This window comes from Manacus candei, unplaced genomic scaffold (assembly GCF_025592945.1).
Source record: "Manacus candei isolate 608988 ecotype Guabito, Panama unplaced genomic scaffold, ASM2559294v1 h1tg000017l, whole genome shotgun sequence".
Classification (NCBI taxonomy): domain Eukaryota; kingdom Metazoa; phylum Chordata; class Aves; order Passeriformes; family Pipridae; genus Manacus; species Manacus candei.
The window spans coordinates 9327730-9343082 of NW_026138065.1; the positions used below are offsets into that span (position 1 = coordinate 9327730).

Genomic DNA, 15353 nt, shown 5'->3' on the forward strand with positions numbered 1-15353 from the left:
GGAGAAAAGCTGTGTACTGTTACCTCTGTATTCAGCTCACCTCAGCAGACTGATTCACTGTGAAAGGTAGGATGTGGAGACTGATTTATAATGCAAATTCAAAAAAAAGTGTGCCCTTTACTTCACCTCTGCTGTGCTACTAAGTCTTCCTCTTGCAGATATGTTTTTCTGAAACAAATTTATATCTCAATTAAGAACACAAGAATGTATCCTCATTCTTGTTTACTTGTGCAACTGAGATTTGGACACTGAAGAAAAAAAGTTGCAGAGATATTAGTCTTCCCTATATCTTTATTTCTGGTCTGCCTTGATATAATCTGTAGAGTGTGCACAGTGCAGTCAAAGATATTAAAGCAACTCATGTAGACATCTGTGAGCTAAATTTTAATGAGAAAAATACTTCATCTGCAGGGAAGGGGGGAAAAACTGCCTTAGCACAAACAGAACCATTAGCAACATAGAAGATCATTTCAGTGTAACTAATGTGACTGCAGGGAAGTTCCGCCAGTTTTCATTATCCATGAGTTTTCCCTCATTTTCCTCTAAATTATTATTTCTGCAGTCAATTGCGACAAACTAGGGAAGTTATATATTTGGTACTTTAAAAATTATGAATGTCCAAACTATCTGTTTCCTTGTTTAACAAGTCTGACGTAGCCCCTCCTGCGACACCCGAGAACTGTCAGACCATATGCTGCTGCCTGGAAAGGCCATTGGTTGCCTGATAGTGCTCCTACAGAACCAGCCTTAGCTTTAATTTCTGCACTTGCTTTTCCTCTCAAAGGGCTTTGAAAAATCCTTTTCTTTTTTACTTATTTGGAAAATAGTAGCCTTCCTCATTCTTCTGTGCTGATGTGTTTCTAAGAGATTAAATGTCTTCCCTCCGGAAAAGCTGTCCATCCCTCCTTTGTCTTTCAAGATCTTCTTAACATGGGGCTGAACAATTGGTGTTCTTCTGGCTCCTGCCTGTGTGCCACATCCTCTCACTGACTTTTAAGCAAAATTTAATTTGAATCATAAATATCATCCTGATAATATCTGTAAATATCTTAAATAGTCTTACCTCACATTTACTCATCTTCTATTTCACAAATATCTATTCCATTAAGTCAATACACTGCTAGTGTGTAGGAAGAAATTCACATCCTGAGCCAGATCCTGTGCTGGCTGAATCAATGACAAGATGACTGTGGCTTGTAATGAGCTGTATATGACATGATGTTCTGAATTTCCACACAACTGTCCTTGCAGAAGGGATGACATTGCACCTGGTGGGTTTCCAGGTAGCTTTAAGGCCAAGAATAACCTGTATATATTACAAAGTTTTCCAGGCTCTCCCTGGGCTATCATGACCCCTTGGCTATCATCACTCCTGTGACTCTCCTGTTAGAAACTGTCTGTTTCTCTGGTTATTTTGGTACAGGGTCCATAGGAGATGAGTACCAACCTAAGAGGATATCTGCTAGTATCCATGCAGCTTTTTCAGGCTTTCAAGGATGTAGGATATGCCTGTCTTGGCCACTCACAGCTGAGATGGTACCATCACTAACCTGCCCTATCTTTTTTCTAGGGGCTTTATGAGCAGAACAAGTTCACTGGTAGACATTCATCCAGCAATCAGAGATGACTCTTGTATTAGAGGGTGGCTACGTAAACAGATTCCTTCTTGCTGGGAAACAGCACAAACAATTGTACTTTGGAGAATGTGGAGGGTCACTTGTAACCTCTGGGCTCTTCTGGTGAAGTCTGTGAACGGTGGGACCTCTGATTCCCTTTAGATATGAAAGCCTCCAGAAACATTTAGCATGATAATCTGAAAAGACAAAGATGGCACTTCGAAAACAAAAGCATGACTTTAATCTGATGTTCATGGAACTCATTTATCAGAGTAGGATCACCACAGGCCACAAAGACAAGCCTTGCCTTTACATCACTGATGTGGAGAGGAGTTTTGGCTAGGCCCACTGGAAAGAGTTTTATACAGTGTAGCACAGATATTCCCAAAGGACAATGCTGGAGTTTCCTATCTAGTGCTTCTTAATTTCCCTCTACAGTAATTCACATTAAGACAATGGCAATTCAGCATCTAACCTGAAGATGGGAATCTTTCCATTGTATGTGGATCATCTGGTGGTATGAGCTACATGCTCCCAATTTATTCTTCATGGGGGATCAGGAGAGACATTAAACCTTCCATGGTCCCACGGCCTCTACCCAGATCTAGATAGCAGGTGTTCCCATGCATTTGGAGATGGGGTACTTGAAATAAGATTGTAATCTGATGAGGCTGTCTAAGGAAATTCTGAAAGCAATTTCTATCTATTCATTAAATGATATGCTCTTGGTGGGGTTATTGCATTCATAACCATGCTCCCTGACAGGGGCATGTGCTACTATGACTATAAATTGTAAACTGAGACGCTGCAACTCTAATAGCTAAAAGTCAGCCTAAAGTAGGAATACACATTGAGCTTCATTTGATTATCCTGGCGTACAAAACTAAAATAACTACAAGAAAACAAATAGATTTTTTCTGGGTTCTCCAGTATTACTAAAGCCAAAACCTGACCTGCATATATTAATAGTGGCATTGAATGTACATTAACCATATAGTATAATCAGCATAATTACATATCTATACACATAATAATATCGCCTAAATACTGCATTCATATTTTTTCTATCTTTAGAACATATAACACCAACAGAAAGATTTAATCACTTGGTGAGTGCAATATACTGAGTGTCTGATGCTGTCACTTGACAGTTTAAACTATCTAATCCTGTAGCAAATCAGTTCTCATTGTTTACCTACCATGGCTTGGGTTAATGCCATCACCTCTAAGAATAGCTACCCTTGAAGCCTACTAAGACATTTTAAAAGGCAGAATGCAACCATAGCAGAGACATGTCTCATGAGCAAAAGATGCTGTGGAAACTGTAGTAAATTATAAGTCTCTTTCACCTCCTGTATTGTAGGAAATCTTAAATGAACTATTTGAGTGCTTTAGGAATGCCGTGCATTGCAAGTTTGAAGTGGTCTTCTGTGAAGACTAATTTTGATTACGGACCTCAGTAGTTCCTCCATGTGACAAAATAGTTCTGTTGACACATTATTGTATATTGGAGGGATGGGAGAATTATGTTGTCTTCAGACTCAGGTGGGATATTTTTGCATTTACTGCAAACTAAGAAATTGTTAAATTTTAAAATATTCAATTTTTTTAATTTTAAAGCATCTAATCAAAAGTATCTACAATTGCTTTTACAAGTGTATTTCTTGAAGACTGATTTAGGTGCTTTTTTATCTCTTGGTGTTGAAAGGAGATTTATTGCCATTATTTATTTACATTATGATCTCTGAATAATCAGATCTGTATTCAAAAAATATTTTGAGACAGTTTGTTGTGGCAACTTTAAATATATGCTGTGGACAAAGAATCCCTGTTTAAAGTTTATCTTTTTCTTTATATACTCATTATCTCATTTTCAACAGAAGAAAAAGACAGGACATGTGGTTCTGGAGGGAAACAAATGGACTTGGGGAAATTGCAAAAGATTCACCAGCTGGCCAGAGGAGGGAGCGATGCAGCCTTTCTGGCTGGTGAGATCAATATTTCGACCTAAATTGAAATGAAATCACTATTTTGGGAATCTACTTTTGTGCTATGAAATCTTGATTAATCCAATAATAAGAACAATACGTTATATTTTACTCTACTTTAAGTGAAGACAGCTCTTATGAATCAGTAGGAATTCATAAGTACTAAAGGTAGTATAAGTGGGGCACACCCAAGTTCACAGCCAAAACTTTGATAGTGCACTGGGGATTCCTGACTCTCCCTGTGTTGAAGTCAGTGAATTTGCATGCAATAGGAGCTTTATGTATTGTGGGTTGTAAATAGTACACCAAGAGCATTAGTGAGATTTAAAGTCAGGCACAAGTACAAAGCAGAAAATAACCACAATTTTTTCTCCAGTTATGTCATAGCTTCCAGGCAGCATAAAGATAATGAGCAAGTTCCATGAGTATCTATATAGCCAAGGGAGTAATACTGGTATAGCACTGAGAGAAAAGCTTTTAAAACTGCTAATCTAATCATGTTTCTTAATGGGTAAAAAGGAAAGCTGGTGAACCAAAATTACCATGCAATTAACTTTGTGTTTATGTCAGAATTCATTATTACCTATTAACACTGCTGCTATCTGATCATAATTGATAACAGAAAAGAAAACATTTCATTACACAGAAATGGAGGAAATATTACAACTATGGAAGGACGGGGCTGGCTGTGGGGTAGAATAAAAGAAAGGGAAATGCAGAACTGTGTAAGGGAAAGAGCATCCATCTTCCAAAGTAATTAAACGTTATCTACTCTTCTAGTGTTTCCTTGGCTGTCATTCCATATATCTTTAAAGATGTAGAAAACCAAAATTATCACACATTCTTGTAACCTACAGATATTAATCTTGTCTATAGAAATTGGTACTATATTAAAACAGTTTTTCTGTTGGTAACTACTTTGTGTTCCAAGCAGCTGCCTTGCCACCTATGATCAAAATTGTCTGTTCAGCAGCAGAAAAAGTAGCAGAGATCTTTCTTCCATATCCAGTAGATGTATGTTTGAAGTAAGTTGGTTACAGCTAGAGGAAGATTTCTTGTTCTCTTCTGAAGACATACGTCTAAGTGACACCAATATAAAAGAATTTCAGAATTGATAGACTTGCTGGGAAATGGTGTATGCATAGCTGAGCTCAAGAGGTAACTTGTTGCTAATAGAATTTTGGCAGGGGAAAGAGTGGTTTGAGAATCCTGCTTCCAAAGCAGCCTGTTGGATGCTCTCTTGTGTTTTAATGTTCCAGATGGTGTTGCCTCTGTATAGGCTGTTCTACAGCTTCAGAGCCACAATTTACCTCCTTTATTCAATTCATCTGAGCTCTTGTCATCCCCAGAGCTCCCTCTCCTCCATGATATGTCACCCTGTCACCTGTTCCTAAACCACCGAGCCTGTGGCCATCATGGGGACAGTGAGCACAGCTAGCCCCAGGAGATTGCTGCCACTTAGACACTTACTAACCATATGGCCCTAGTAACATCTCTGGTGGTCACCCCCATAGTGGCAGAAGCAACAGTAATTTGATCTGATGAAGTGCTGTTAAGAAATAATGTGGAAATGAGACATGGCACTGACAGTGGCTTAGTCCTATAAACTAAGTTGATTTAGATAAAATTGCATTTTTTAGCAAGATACCACTCCAAAGAAAACATTTAGGCTTATTCTTATGGTGACAGCTTTGCCTTAAATGGTAAAGGACAAGAGTGTATTTTTAGACACACCTTCCTCCCTTATAAGTGTGCTCAAGGGCTGTTTGAACTGATCACTTAATATAATTGTCTCTCTTTGGTCTGACATCAGGGAAGGAGGGTGGGAGAAAAATATCATCTGCCAGTGATAAATCATACACAGATATGTGTTAGGAATACTCCACCAATTTCAACACAGGGCTATGATATATAGCGAGAAGCCTGTCCTGCTATTTTAGCATTCAATCTCATAGCTCTTTAGACTTAATTTCAAAGTGTTTATTTGCATCATTGTTGAAATACTGCTTCCTTTCTAATCCAATAACTAATGCAATTGCTTAATTTTATGCAGTCCTTGGCCATGCATCTATGAAGCATTATTAGAACAAATGGAGAAGTGACAGCTGTTCGCATCAATAAGGTTAATGAAATGCAGAGTACGTTTACACATCCAGGTATTTCACCAACCTCCACAGCACTCAACAGGTCAAATTCAGCCAAGTGCAGTTTCTACCAAGTAGCTGAAACATCCAAGGAAGTCTGTTTTGTGGTTTAAACATGGTTGCATTTGTACACCAAACATGAGCTGATTTGTAAGCAGAACACAGGTGCGTGTAGATTGTTGTAGGAGCAAGCCTGGCATGGGTTTAAAATGTGGTGGGTCTGTAAAAGCTGGCATTAAGAAATATATAATGTCTATAGAAGGTAGTAAGAAAAAACACCGGTAAAACAAATGATGAAGCAGTCCTTTCCTAACCCTTCACCCAATTTAATTTATACAATCTGCCATGGTCTTAGATTTAAGCCTGGATTAAAGCCCCAGATTCAGAGCTGGGATAAACCAAATTCCATGGGACTTGTGCCCATTCACACAAAGACAGTTTGTTCCTGTAAAATAATGATGTGCCTTTCCACTGATAACTTTACCATTTGAATGCCAAGTGACAGACCAGAGATGCTTAATATTCATGCTTCACTTGATGTAAAACTGGCACCTCCAATAGCTTCTCTGCTCTGGACAGTTTAGTATATCATTGCAAACTTTCAAAAAAAAGGATTTGCCTTCAGCATTTTCCCTGGATCATTTCCCAATCATACAGTGCTCCCTAGCAGATGGCTACATCCCTCTCTACTACAGTCAACAGCAACTTCCTTCTTATATCCATAAGTGAAGCTTGCTGAGTTGTGACCACCCTGTGATCTCGCTGAGACACTGACATCAGCAGGAGCCTACAGAGCTGTACGGCTCTGCCTGCATCAGTTAGAGGTGACGAGGATCAGGGATTAATAAATAGCTGGCAACCATGAGCACCAAACATTGAGGCGCAATCTATTGGAATGATTTAGGTTTTATTTTATATTTTTAAAAGCTTTTCTCACTCAGCCAAGCTCATTACCCCTACATTCTTCCTTCTTTGGCATAAATGTCGTAGGATCAGTTTGCATGTTTGTTCTGCCTAAGTGGGGCAGCTGCATCTAGTGCATTTTTGCCTATTCAGGGGTTTTCTTCTTTTCAGTTCAAAGTTTTTCTCCTTCATTTGGCAAGTCATTTAGGGGAAGCATAGATTTAAGGGTGTGTTTGCTTGTTTACTGTATGTACATGACAGAGCACTTATATAATTTTTGAACATTTACTTGTTCACTGATCCTATAGAAGATAACTGCACCTGACATTTTGCATTTCCCTGCTAGTTGATTTTCTGGAAAAACTTTTGAGATCATTAACATAAAGATGACAGAAGAAATTCCTGTGGTTCTTTTCCCCTTCAGCTCTCTACAGTAAAAGAACATCCTGCACTGCTTTGTTTTACAGGTTGATGGTTTCCTGACGCTTCTCTTTGGCCTGGCTAGCATTAATACCCTTACAGTGATCAGTGTGACTCGCTATATCAAGGGCTGCCATCCTGAGAGAGGTAAGGAATAAAGGCAAGTCCTATGCTGCTTTCACTGAACCTGGTGCAAATCTGTATTTCTCTCAGATTATATTAAATATAAATTAAATTAGTTGAAAACCAGGACATAATGCAGTCATACACATTGCAAACATGTTTCCGTAGAATCTTTCAGGGTTAACTCCAGTAAGAGTCAAATTATTACTATTACACTTGGGTCACCATGGGTTAAATTCATCTTGTGCCAAAGATACCATAGGTCCTGCTGACCCTCTGTATTCTTCAAAATACAACTTCAATTGCTCATAAGTGATACATCATCGTCTGGATCTGAAACAATGAATTTAATCTTCTATGAGATGATGTTTGGGAGGTTTCCAGTCAGATCCTTCATTCAGAAGGCTGCCCTACATACAAACATTTTCACTCTTTAGAGTTTTGCCAGGGTTTGCGCACAAAAGGCATCATGGACTGCTTCAGATGGCACTGGGAACATTCAGTCAGTGTGTCTTTCCTCCAGCTTTTGTAGCACTGTGCAGCCTGCCATCCCCACATGCCTCTCCAGCCTCCCCTTAGTGGACATTTTCACACCATGAGAGATGAAAATTACTCCTGCCATCCCCAGAACTGACCATGACCCAACTCTGCTTGGACCGTCCCAGTCTCCTGCTTGTCTCCAAGATCTGCAAAAGCATCATCACCACACTCTTGCACCCACACTTCTTCCTGCTCTAGTGCCCTGGTGATCTGTAACCTAAATATCTCAAACAACTCCAGTTCATTACTCTCCAGCGCTAGAAACCTTTTACTCACCACTCTGGTTTTTTGAACTCTGTTTTTTATTAATCTTTGGTATAAACGCCTCTGTGAGGGCATATGAGTGTCCCACTGCACAAATCTAGTCTGAAATCCTTTACACATTTTCTATCTTGTGAAGCCTTCATCAGCAAGCCTATATAAACATGCCCATTCCCCTTTATACCTCTTTTTATGATTATGCTCACCCCAGGGACTCACTTTCACAGGATCAGTAGAAACTTTTCCTCAACATTTGCCCAGTGTCTTCCACCTGCTGAAAACTTTGACTTCCACTGAGAGCCGTATGTAATCTCTCTTCTTTATGCCTGCACCTACCACAAATTTTCCCTAGTCTTCCTTTCACTGATCTTCAGACAATGTATGATCAGTTTTCATGACTTTGTTATGATTGGCTTGTACCATCTTTCAGGCAGGAACCTATTAAAATCTGCAGGTAAGGCACATGTAAATACAAAGGATACACCATATGAGTTTTTCTCTCTAATAGCACGAGTAGTATTAGCTGTAAAAAGAACTTCTGCAGGGAACTCTTTTTTCCACAAGAAGTTCTTCTGCAGTTTGTTGTAATGAAAGACTTGTTGAAGTTAATTTTCAACACCAACTGCTGTTGAAACTGCTAGAATTTGGCTCTAATATAATTCTACATCTCCTATTCATTTCATATTATGAAGTCATTTAAAACCCATGTTTCTCTTTTGCGAAGCTGTACCACATATCCATCTGAGGGTGTGCATAATTTATGTTTGACTCTTGAAGAAATCTTAGAAAGTACCCAATATAACATTAAAAAAATGTTGGGGAGTGTTGAGATTGGTGGATGCACAAGTATTTCCCACATAAATGAAAAAATAACCACAGCATATGGCAACAGCAGGACAGAATGAATCATTTGTATCAAATGGCTAATGTAGTTTAAGCAATTTTCTCCTTTTTAGCAGGGAAAACCTTAAAGTACATGAGAAAATCCTCTGAATTTAGACTTAATTTGTTTGTTTCTATGTAAAACTTAAAACACAAATGTTTTCTCTGTTTTACAAAATTGCAAAACATAAGTCTAACATAGAATTTGCTAATTCTGCAGTGCTCATCAAACTCATTGTCTCCTGCTTAAAAGCCATTCATTTCCACTGTTCAATGGCCTTAAACACAAGCCTGACAGATTCTTTCAAAATCAAGTTTTTCCTATGAATATGCATTTTTTGTCTTAATTTTTTTAATAGCCATATTTTACTTATTGGGTGTTGGTATAGATGTACATTAAGATTTCAGAGATATGTTTGCTTTTCTAAGTACTATTTTCTGACAAAAGCATACCATTGCAGGTCACTGCATCAGCAACAGCAGTATGACAGTGGCTCTGGTTCTCATTTGGGTAGCAGCTTTCTTCTGGTCAGCAGCTCCATTACTTGGCTGGGGCAGTTATACAGGTAACAGGTATCTTTCAGTTGTACTTATTTGGCACCTCTCCACTTAACTGAACAAACATACTTACCTTGCTTTCTTGCTGTTTGTGATAAGGCAGACCAACTATCAGTGAAACTAAGAAAATTATTCATCATGCATGATGTACTCACAGAGTGTTGCCTGCTTTAGTATCAGCTATAAAGAGGTTTTTTTTTTGAAGGTATCAAATGAAAGACTTGGATCAAGTGCATATTACCTATGAAAAAAATAGAGGCCAGAAATATTTGGCATGGTTAAGCAATGAGATAAAAGAAACTATCAAAAGACATCCTTCAAAAACTGTCAAGATTAGGAAGCTAGAAAAGAACACAAGTTCCAGCAAGTTAAAGTTGAAACTATAATAAGACAAGCTAGAAAGATCTGGAGAAACAGTTTGTTGAAAATATGAAACTAACATAGTAAAGGAAGAAAAAGATACTGGACAGTTTGTCAGTCCAAGAAAGGATTAGGGTGCAAGATAAGGCCATATCAAAAAAGAAGCAGGAGGGGAAAAAAGGAAAAAAATTGTATAGTGAACACTGCAGTAATTCAATGGCTAAGGGATATTCCCAGGAGAGAATATTTCCTCATGAGGAAAAGCTGGAGAAAATGTCTCAAATTAAGCCTCAAAAAATTCAACAAAATGTATATCTAGGAACAAATGGTAATGATACAGGAGTCCCAGCAACTGAAATCATGTGACTGATATTGTCTAGCACTTACCTGTCTGGATTCTGTAGGCTTCTGTATTCTTCGAGAAGTCACAAAATCCATGGGGAATTATTAAACCAGCTATGTGCATGTATCCTCTTAGTTATTAAACACATAAGTGGTGAGGTATCTCTGGAGCCTTGAAATATGGATGGGTGTGAGAAAAGCATCCATTTCTATGGTTGCTTAAATTTTCTATTCTTCACAAACCAATGGATCTTTGGTTTGAGACAAATTCAAACTGTTTATTAGACTGTTCCAATTTTGTGGGTTTTGCAATCTGGACATGACATAAACTTGGTGGGTTTGGAGGGGTAATTTTCTGTGTATCTTCAGGTGATCTGTGTTCTTTTTATGTTAATCTTAGTAGCTCTTCATTCGTAGAATGATTTCTGATGCCTGTTTTTAGCCTTAAACTGGAGCCAGGGACTTCTTGAGCATCACTGCCTTGTCAGGGTATTAAAGTGTCCCCATGGATTCAGTTTGTACTTTGAATTCAATTCCTTGACAGTGGTTTTCAAGACCACTTCTAGGAGTGCTTTTCCCTACTGAGACACACAGCAGTTTTATGTTCCTGGGCTCTCTGTCTCTAAACATTTTCTATTGAGGGCATCCATGGAGATGCAGGAGCCCAGCAATGGCAAGTCCAGCAGCAGGTACCAGCAGACCACAGCAGATTACACCTGGCTGCCTCAGGCTTCTCACTTCTGCACAGTAGCTGCAGTGGTCCTCAGGACCCCAGTGATTTTTGGGAATGCTACTTGTCAGTGCCCCTGTGGAAGGAGAAAACACAGTTCTGAATTCCATTTAGCAGAAAAAGCATCAGGATTTTTCTTTCCGTGTCCTCTGGAGGCTGCCTTCATTCTTCAGTCAAAATTTTTCACAAAGCAGAAACACGGAATTAATCCAGATTTTATGGTTATACTTTTGAATTTTGAGGTCTACAGATGAAAAAGGCAAAGGAGATAGAAATCTATTTCTATTACTGAACACACCCAGACAGCAACACCTAGAGCTTTTGGTGATAAAAATACTGAGATATTTTTGATGAGAATCATAAAAGAGATTTTAATCTTTTGCTCCTTTAATTCATCCTGTCTAAACCTCCTATCATCTGTGAGGAGTTAAGGAATTTTTTTTCTCTTCAGAATTATCACTGGATGTTAGGGAGAGATCTGCTGCTAAATCATGCAGTCTTCACCAGTATTGTATCTCCAGGACCTGTTAATACTTGACTTACATAATTTTGGTTCATGCTTCATTTATTTGTAATTCAATCTACTGCCATAGCTTTCAGAAAAAAACACTAGTTTTTTCCACTTAAAAAGAAAAATCCGCAGTTCACAATCTGCAGAGAACCTCTAATGTAATAGAACTCAAGTTTTCTATCAGGACACCTTTACAAACACATCAAAAGGATCTAAAGAAGTCAATTGTTATTCATAAAAGTATTTAAGCCAGGGACTGCACATTATTCCCACTGCCTTTTCCTTAAGTACCTGATCAGCTAGTGTCCCACTAGGTGTAGATCCTGCAGTCTACCTGACTTCATTTTTAAAAGTATGCAACTCTGTGTTGCAGGACTGTGTTTCCCATTTAGCTAAAGCTCTCCTATCTTTTGAAGTAGTTATATTTATATAACATAAATCTTAATCATTAGCTGTATCAATTTTCTTTCATGGCTCTTGCTGCCATAAAAGCTTCATTGCCTCAAGAAGCCCTAATGTTTTTATTTCCTACTTTGCTATGTAAGTAGTGAGTTTTTACATTTGGCATATTGCATCTGGAATTCCTTGTTATGCTGTTACAGTGATCATTTTAGGAAGTTACTATGTAGAGTATTATGACAAATAAAAGTAGGTATCACTCAAGAGTATCAAACCTACTGAAAGACCACTCTTTTTTTTTTTTTCTGGTAAAGTATCACAATTTTCTATCCTAAAACAACAGTTTGTGCATTATGGATTTACACTGGAAATACAAATTGGACAGAATGATAATACACATTAAAACTTGTTACAGTCTAGCTGGTCTTGAAAAATTGTTTTTGTAGGAAACAGAGTTACGTCTCATTAAATCAGAAAGACCAATCTATTCTTTAGTGCTTAACAGAAGAAAAATTTAGCATTTTAACTGAAAAGTTAGTGGCTCAAAAGTAGATAAATACTCTAAAAATGCTAACCAACCTATTCTTGCTTTCCAGATCGCATGTATGGCACATGTGAGATAGACTGGGCGAAAGCAAACTTCTCTACAATCTACAAGTCCTACATCATCTCCATTTTTATCTGCTGTTTTTTCCTACCTGTCACAGTCATGGTCTTCTCATATGTGTCAATTATCAATACTGTCAAACTAAGTCATGCATTAACAGGACTGGGTGATCCCACAGACAGACAGAGGAGAATAGAGCGAGATGTCACCAGGGTAAGTTTGGCTTTCATGTTGGTTGAGATCTACCTTAATGAAATCCGTCTTTCCTAAAATTGGTCTTAATTAGAACAGAAGACAACAAAACCAATCAATTACATTTCATTTTGTTATAACCCCTAGTGACAGAGTCTGAACTCAGTGAAGAATATGAAGTTTGTTTAAAGCTTCTACTGCATCAATTGGCTAATATTGGTGTTACATCTCATGTGAAAAATAATCTAAATATAATTGGAGTGGGTTATATAGCACAAAACCCAAAAATTTGCTTTGGCATATGCTGTTTTCTTTCAGAAGTTACATTACTTCTGAGCATACTCAGAAGTTAGAGTGAGGTTTTCAATTTACTTACCATTTACTTAAGTCTACTGGAAACCTTCTGCATTTATATAAACATACAGGGGAACATAGCTATTTTCATTCCATTAGATGAGGTATCGCCTAACCACACCATAATGCCAAAATTCAATATATTGAAATCAGGCCTGCCTGAACTCATCAGAGCAAACCATTTGCTTGCCTGTATTCTCCTGTAAGCCATACCCTCAGGGCTACCTGAACATTTCCCTTCTGGCCAAGTGTTCAAGCTACTATTCCCAGTGTATTGCTTCCCTGATGTAGTCTTCCAGAATAGATTTAAGACTATTCTTCTTCTGTCTTTCAGGTTTCTATTGTCATTTGCACAGCCTTCATTATTGCGTGGTCACCATATGCTGTCATCTCTATATGGTCAGCCTATGGTCACCCTGTGCCCAACCTTACCAGCATCCTTGCCAGTTTGTTTGCAAAGTCTGCTAGCTTTTACAATCCCATTATCTACTTTGGAATGAGCTCCAAATTTCGGAAGGACATTTTCATCTTGTTCCATTGTGCCAAGGAAGTCAAGGACCCTGTGAAGCTCAAACGTTTCAAAAATCTCAAGCAAAAACAACCACAGCCTTCTCAGAAAGAAGAGAAGTATGCAGCAGAAATGCACCCCGCACCAAGCCCTGATTCCGGGGTGGGAAGTCCAACCAATACCCCACCTCCAGCAAAGGGGGAAGTGTATTTTGGTGTTCTCGATACACCATCTAATAACCCTGATATTGAATGTGATAGATTGTAAGTTTTGCAGCTACTTAATACATACACACTTTCTGTTCAGGAAGACCCTCTTCAGATTCGTGCTTGAGTGACTTCCTAATTCCCATTCCATCTGTTTCTTGCTATAGCACTGATGACTATGCAACTCAAGCAAATCAGATGGTAAAGTGATATTTTCCTTCTATGTAGATACAAAACGCTACAAAGTATGTTACAATGTGTGCAGCACATCCAGTGCCAGAAACACTTGGTTTTCACGTGCGTGCAGGAAAAGAAAGACTGACTTGAGGAGAGCATTAGCTAGTAAAAATAACTAATATGTTCCTATCCAATTTTTTTCAATTCCAGATTACATTCCCAAATATGTCTTTTGCTATTTGACAGTTACAGCCATAGAAGATTGTTTTAGCTCTGTGGTGCTGCACAGCCCCAGCTGTAGAAGACGGGCCCTCCCGATTGCTGTGGAGCTGCTGCAGCTCCAACAGCTGCGAGGAGCAAAAGCCGTGTTCTCCCAGCAGAGCCCCCAGGCATGCCTGCCGTGGGGCTCCCAGGCCCCAGGGACCTCACAGGACTGTGTCCGATCATAGAATGGTTTGTGTCGGAAGGGATCTTAAAGATCATCTCATTCCAAACCCCCTGCCATGGGCAGGGACACTAGACCAAGTTGCTCCAAAGCCCATCCAGCTTGGCCTTGAACACTTCCATGGATGGGGCACTCACAGCCTCTCTGAGCGACCTGTTGCAGTGTGTCACCTTCACAGTAAAGAATTTCTTTCAAATATCTAATCTAAATCTACTGTTCTTCATTTTAAATTCTTTTTCCCTTGTCCTATCACTTGTAAGAAGTCCCTCTCCAGCTTTCTTGTAGGCTCCTTTCAGGTACTGGAAGGCTACTGTAAAGACTCCTGAAGCCTTTTCCAGGTTAAACAGCTCCAACTCCCAGCCTGTCTTCACAGGTCGCCTTCATAGGTCATCGCCTGTGCCTGACTCTGTGTGTCTCTATGCATAGATCCTGACATTTTCTGGTCACTGTAGTTTGAGCAGTGGCTTCATACTTTTCCTCATTGGTTTGCAGAATTATTTCCACCTCCCCTGACCTTCCTGGTGAGCAAGGCCTGGCTGTAGCACTCTGATTCAGGAGAGTTGGCCTTTAATTTTACTGATCTCTCTCCAAACCAATTGTTTTTCCACCTGACTATAAAGTGGAGCAAGAGGTGTTGTACAGGCAATGAAACTAAAACTGATATTTAAGTTTTAAGAGTACTGATGAAGTGTGGCATCAGAGCTATTTACAAAATATAATCCAACACTTCACTGTTGCTTCTAAAGAAAGTTTTTGTACCTGCTTATGGGTAAAAAGTGACTTTTAGGTAAACCCAACTAAGGAGTGATTAAGGATAGTGATATAAATAGCTACACTGTAGGCCTAAATCAACAGCCAGACTATCAGATGTTAAAATATCCGATTATTTTGAATTTATTTTACAGAATCAAAGTGAGAAGGTATGTCTTCATAATTCCTCATCTTCTAAGTTAGCTGCATACTCAAAGACTTCTCTAAGAATATCTCTGTGTTAGCTGTAGAAATTGCGAGTTCTTTTAGTGCCACTTGCAAGTTAAACAAGGGGGAAAGAAAGAAAAATAAAGAAAAAAGAAAAAGAAGAAGAAGA

The 15353-nt window shown here is 38.7% G+C and overlaps 1 protein-coding gene across 1 annotated transcript in view; it reads left to right on the forward strand.

Annotated features, from left to right (window-relative positions):
* The window catches only part of LOC127469025 (visual pigment-like receptor peropsin), a 29658-nt gene extending 14894 nt beyond the window's left edge, over window positions 1-14764 (forward strand). The window contains exons 3-6 of the mRNA XM_051782838.1: window positions 7119-7218; window positions 9339-9443; window positions 12374-12597; window positions 13265-14764. Of these exons, the coding sequence (XP_051638798.1) occupies window positions 7119-7218; window positions 9339-9443; window positions 12374-12597; window positions 13265-13705 (870 nt within the window). The 3' untranslated portion in view covers window positions 13706-14764. The remainder of the gene's footprint in view (window positions 1-7118; window positions 7219-9338; window positions 9444-12373; window positions 12598-13264) is intronic.
* Window positions 14765-15353: the final 589 nt, after the last annotated feature.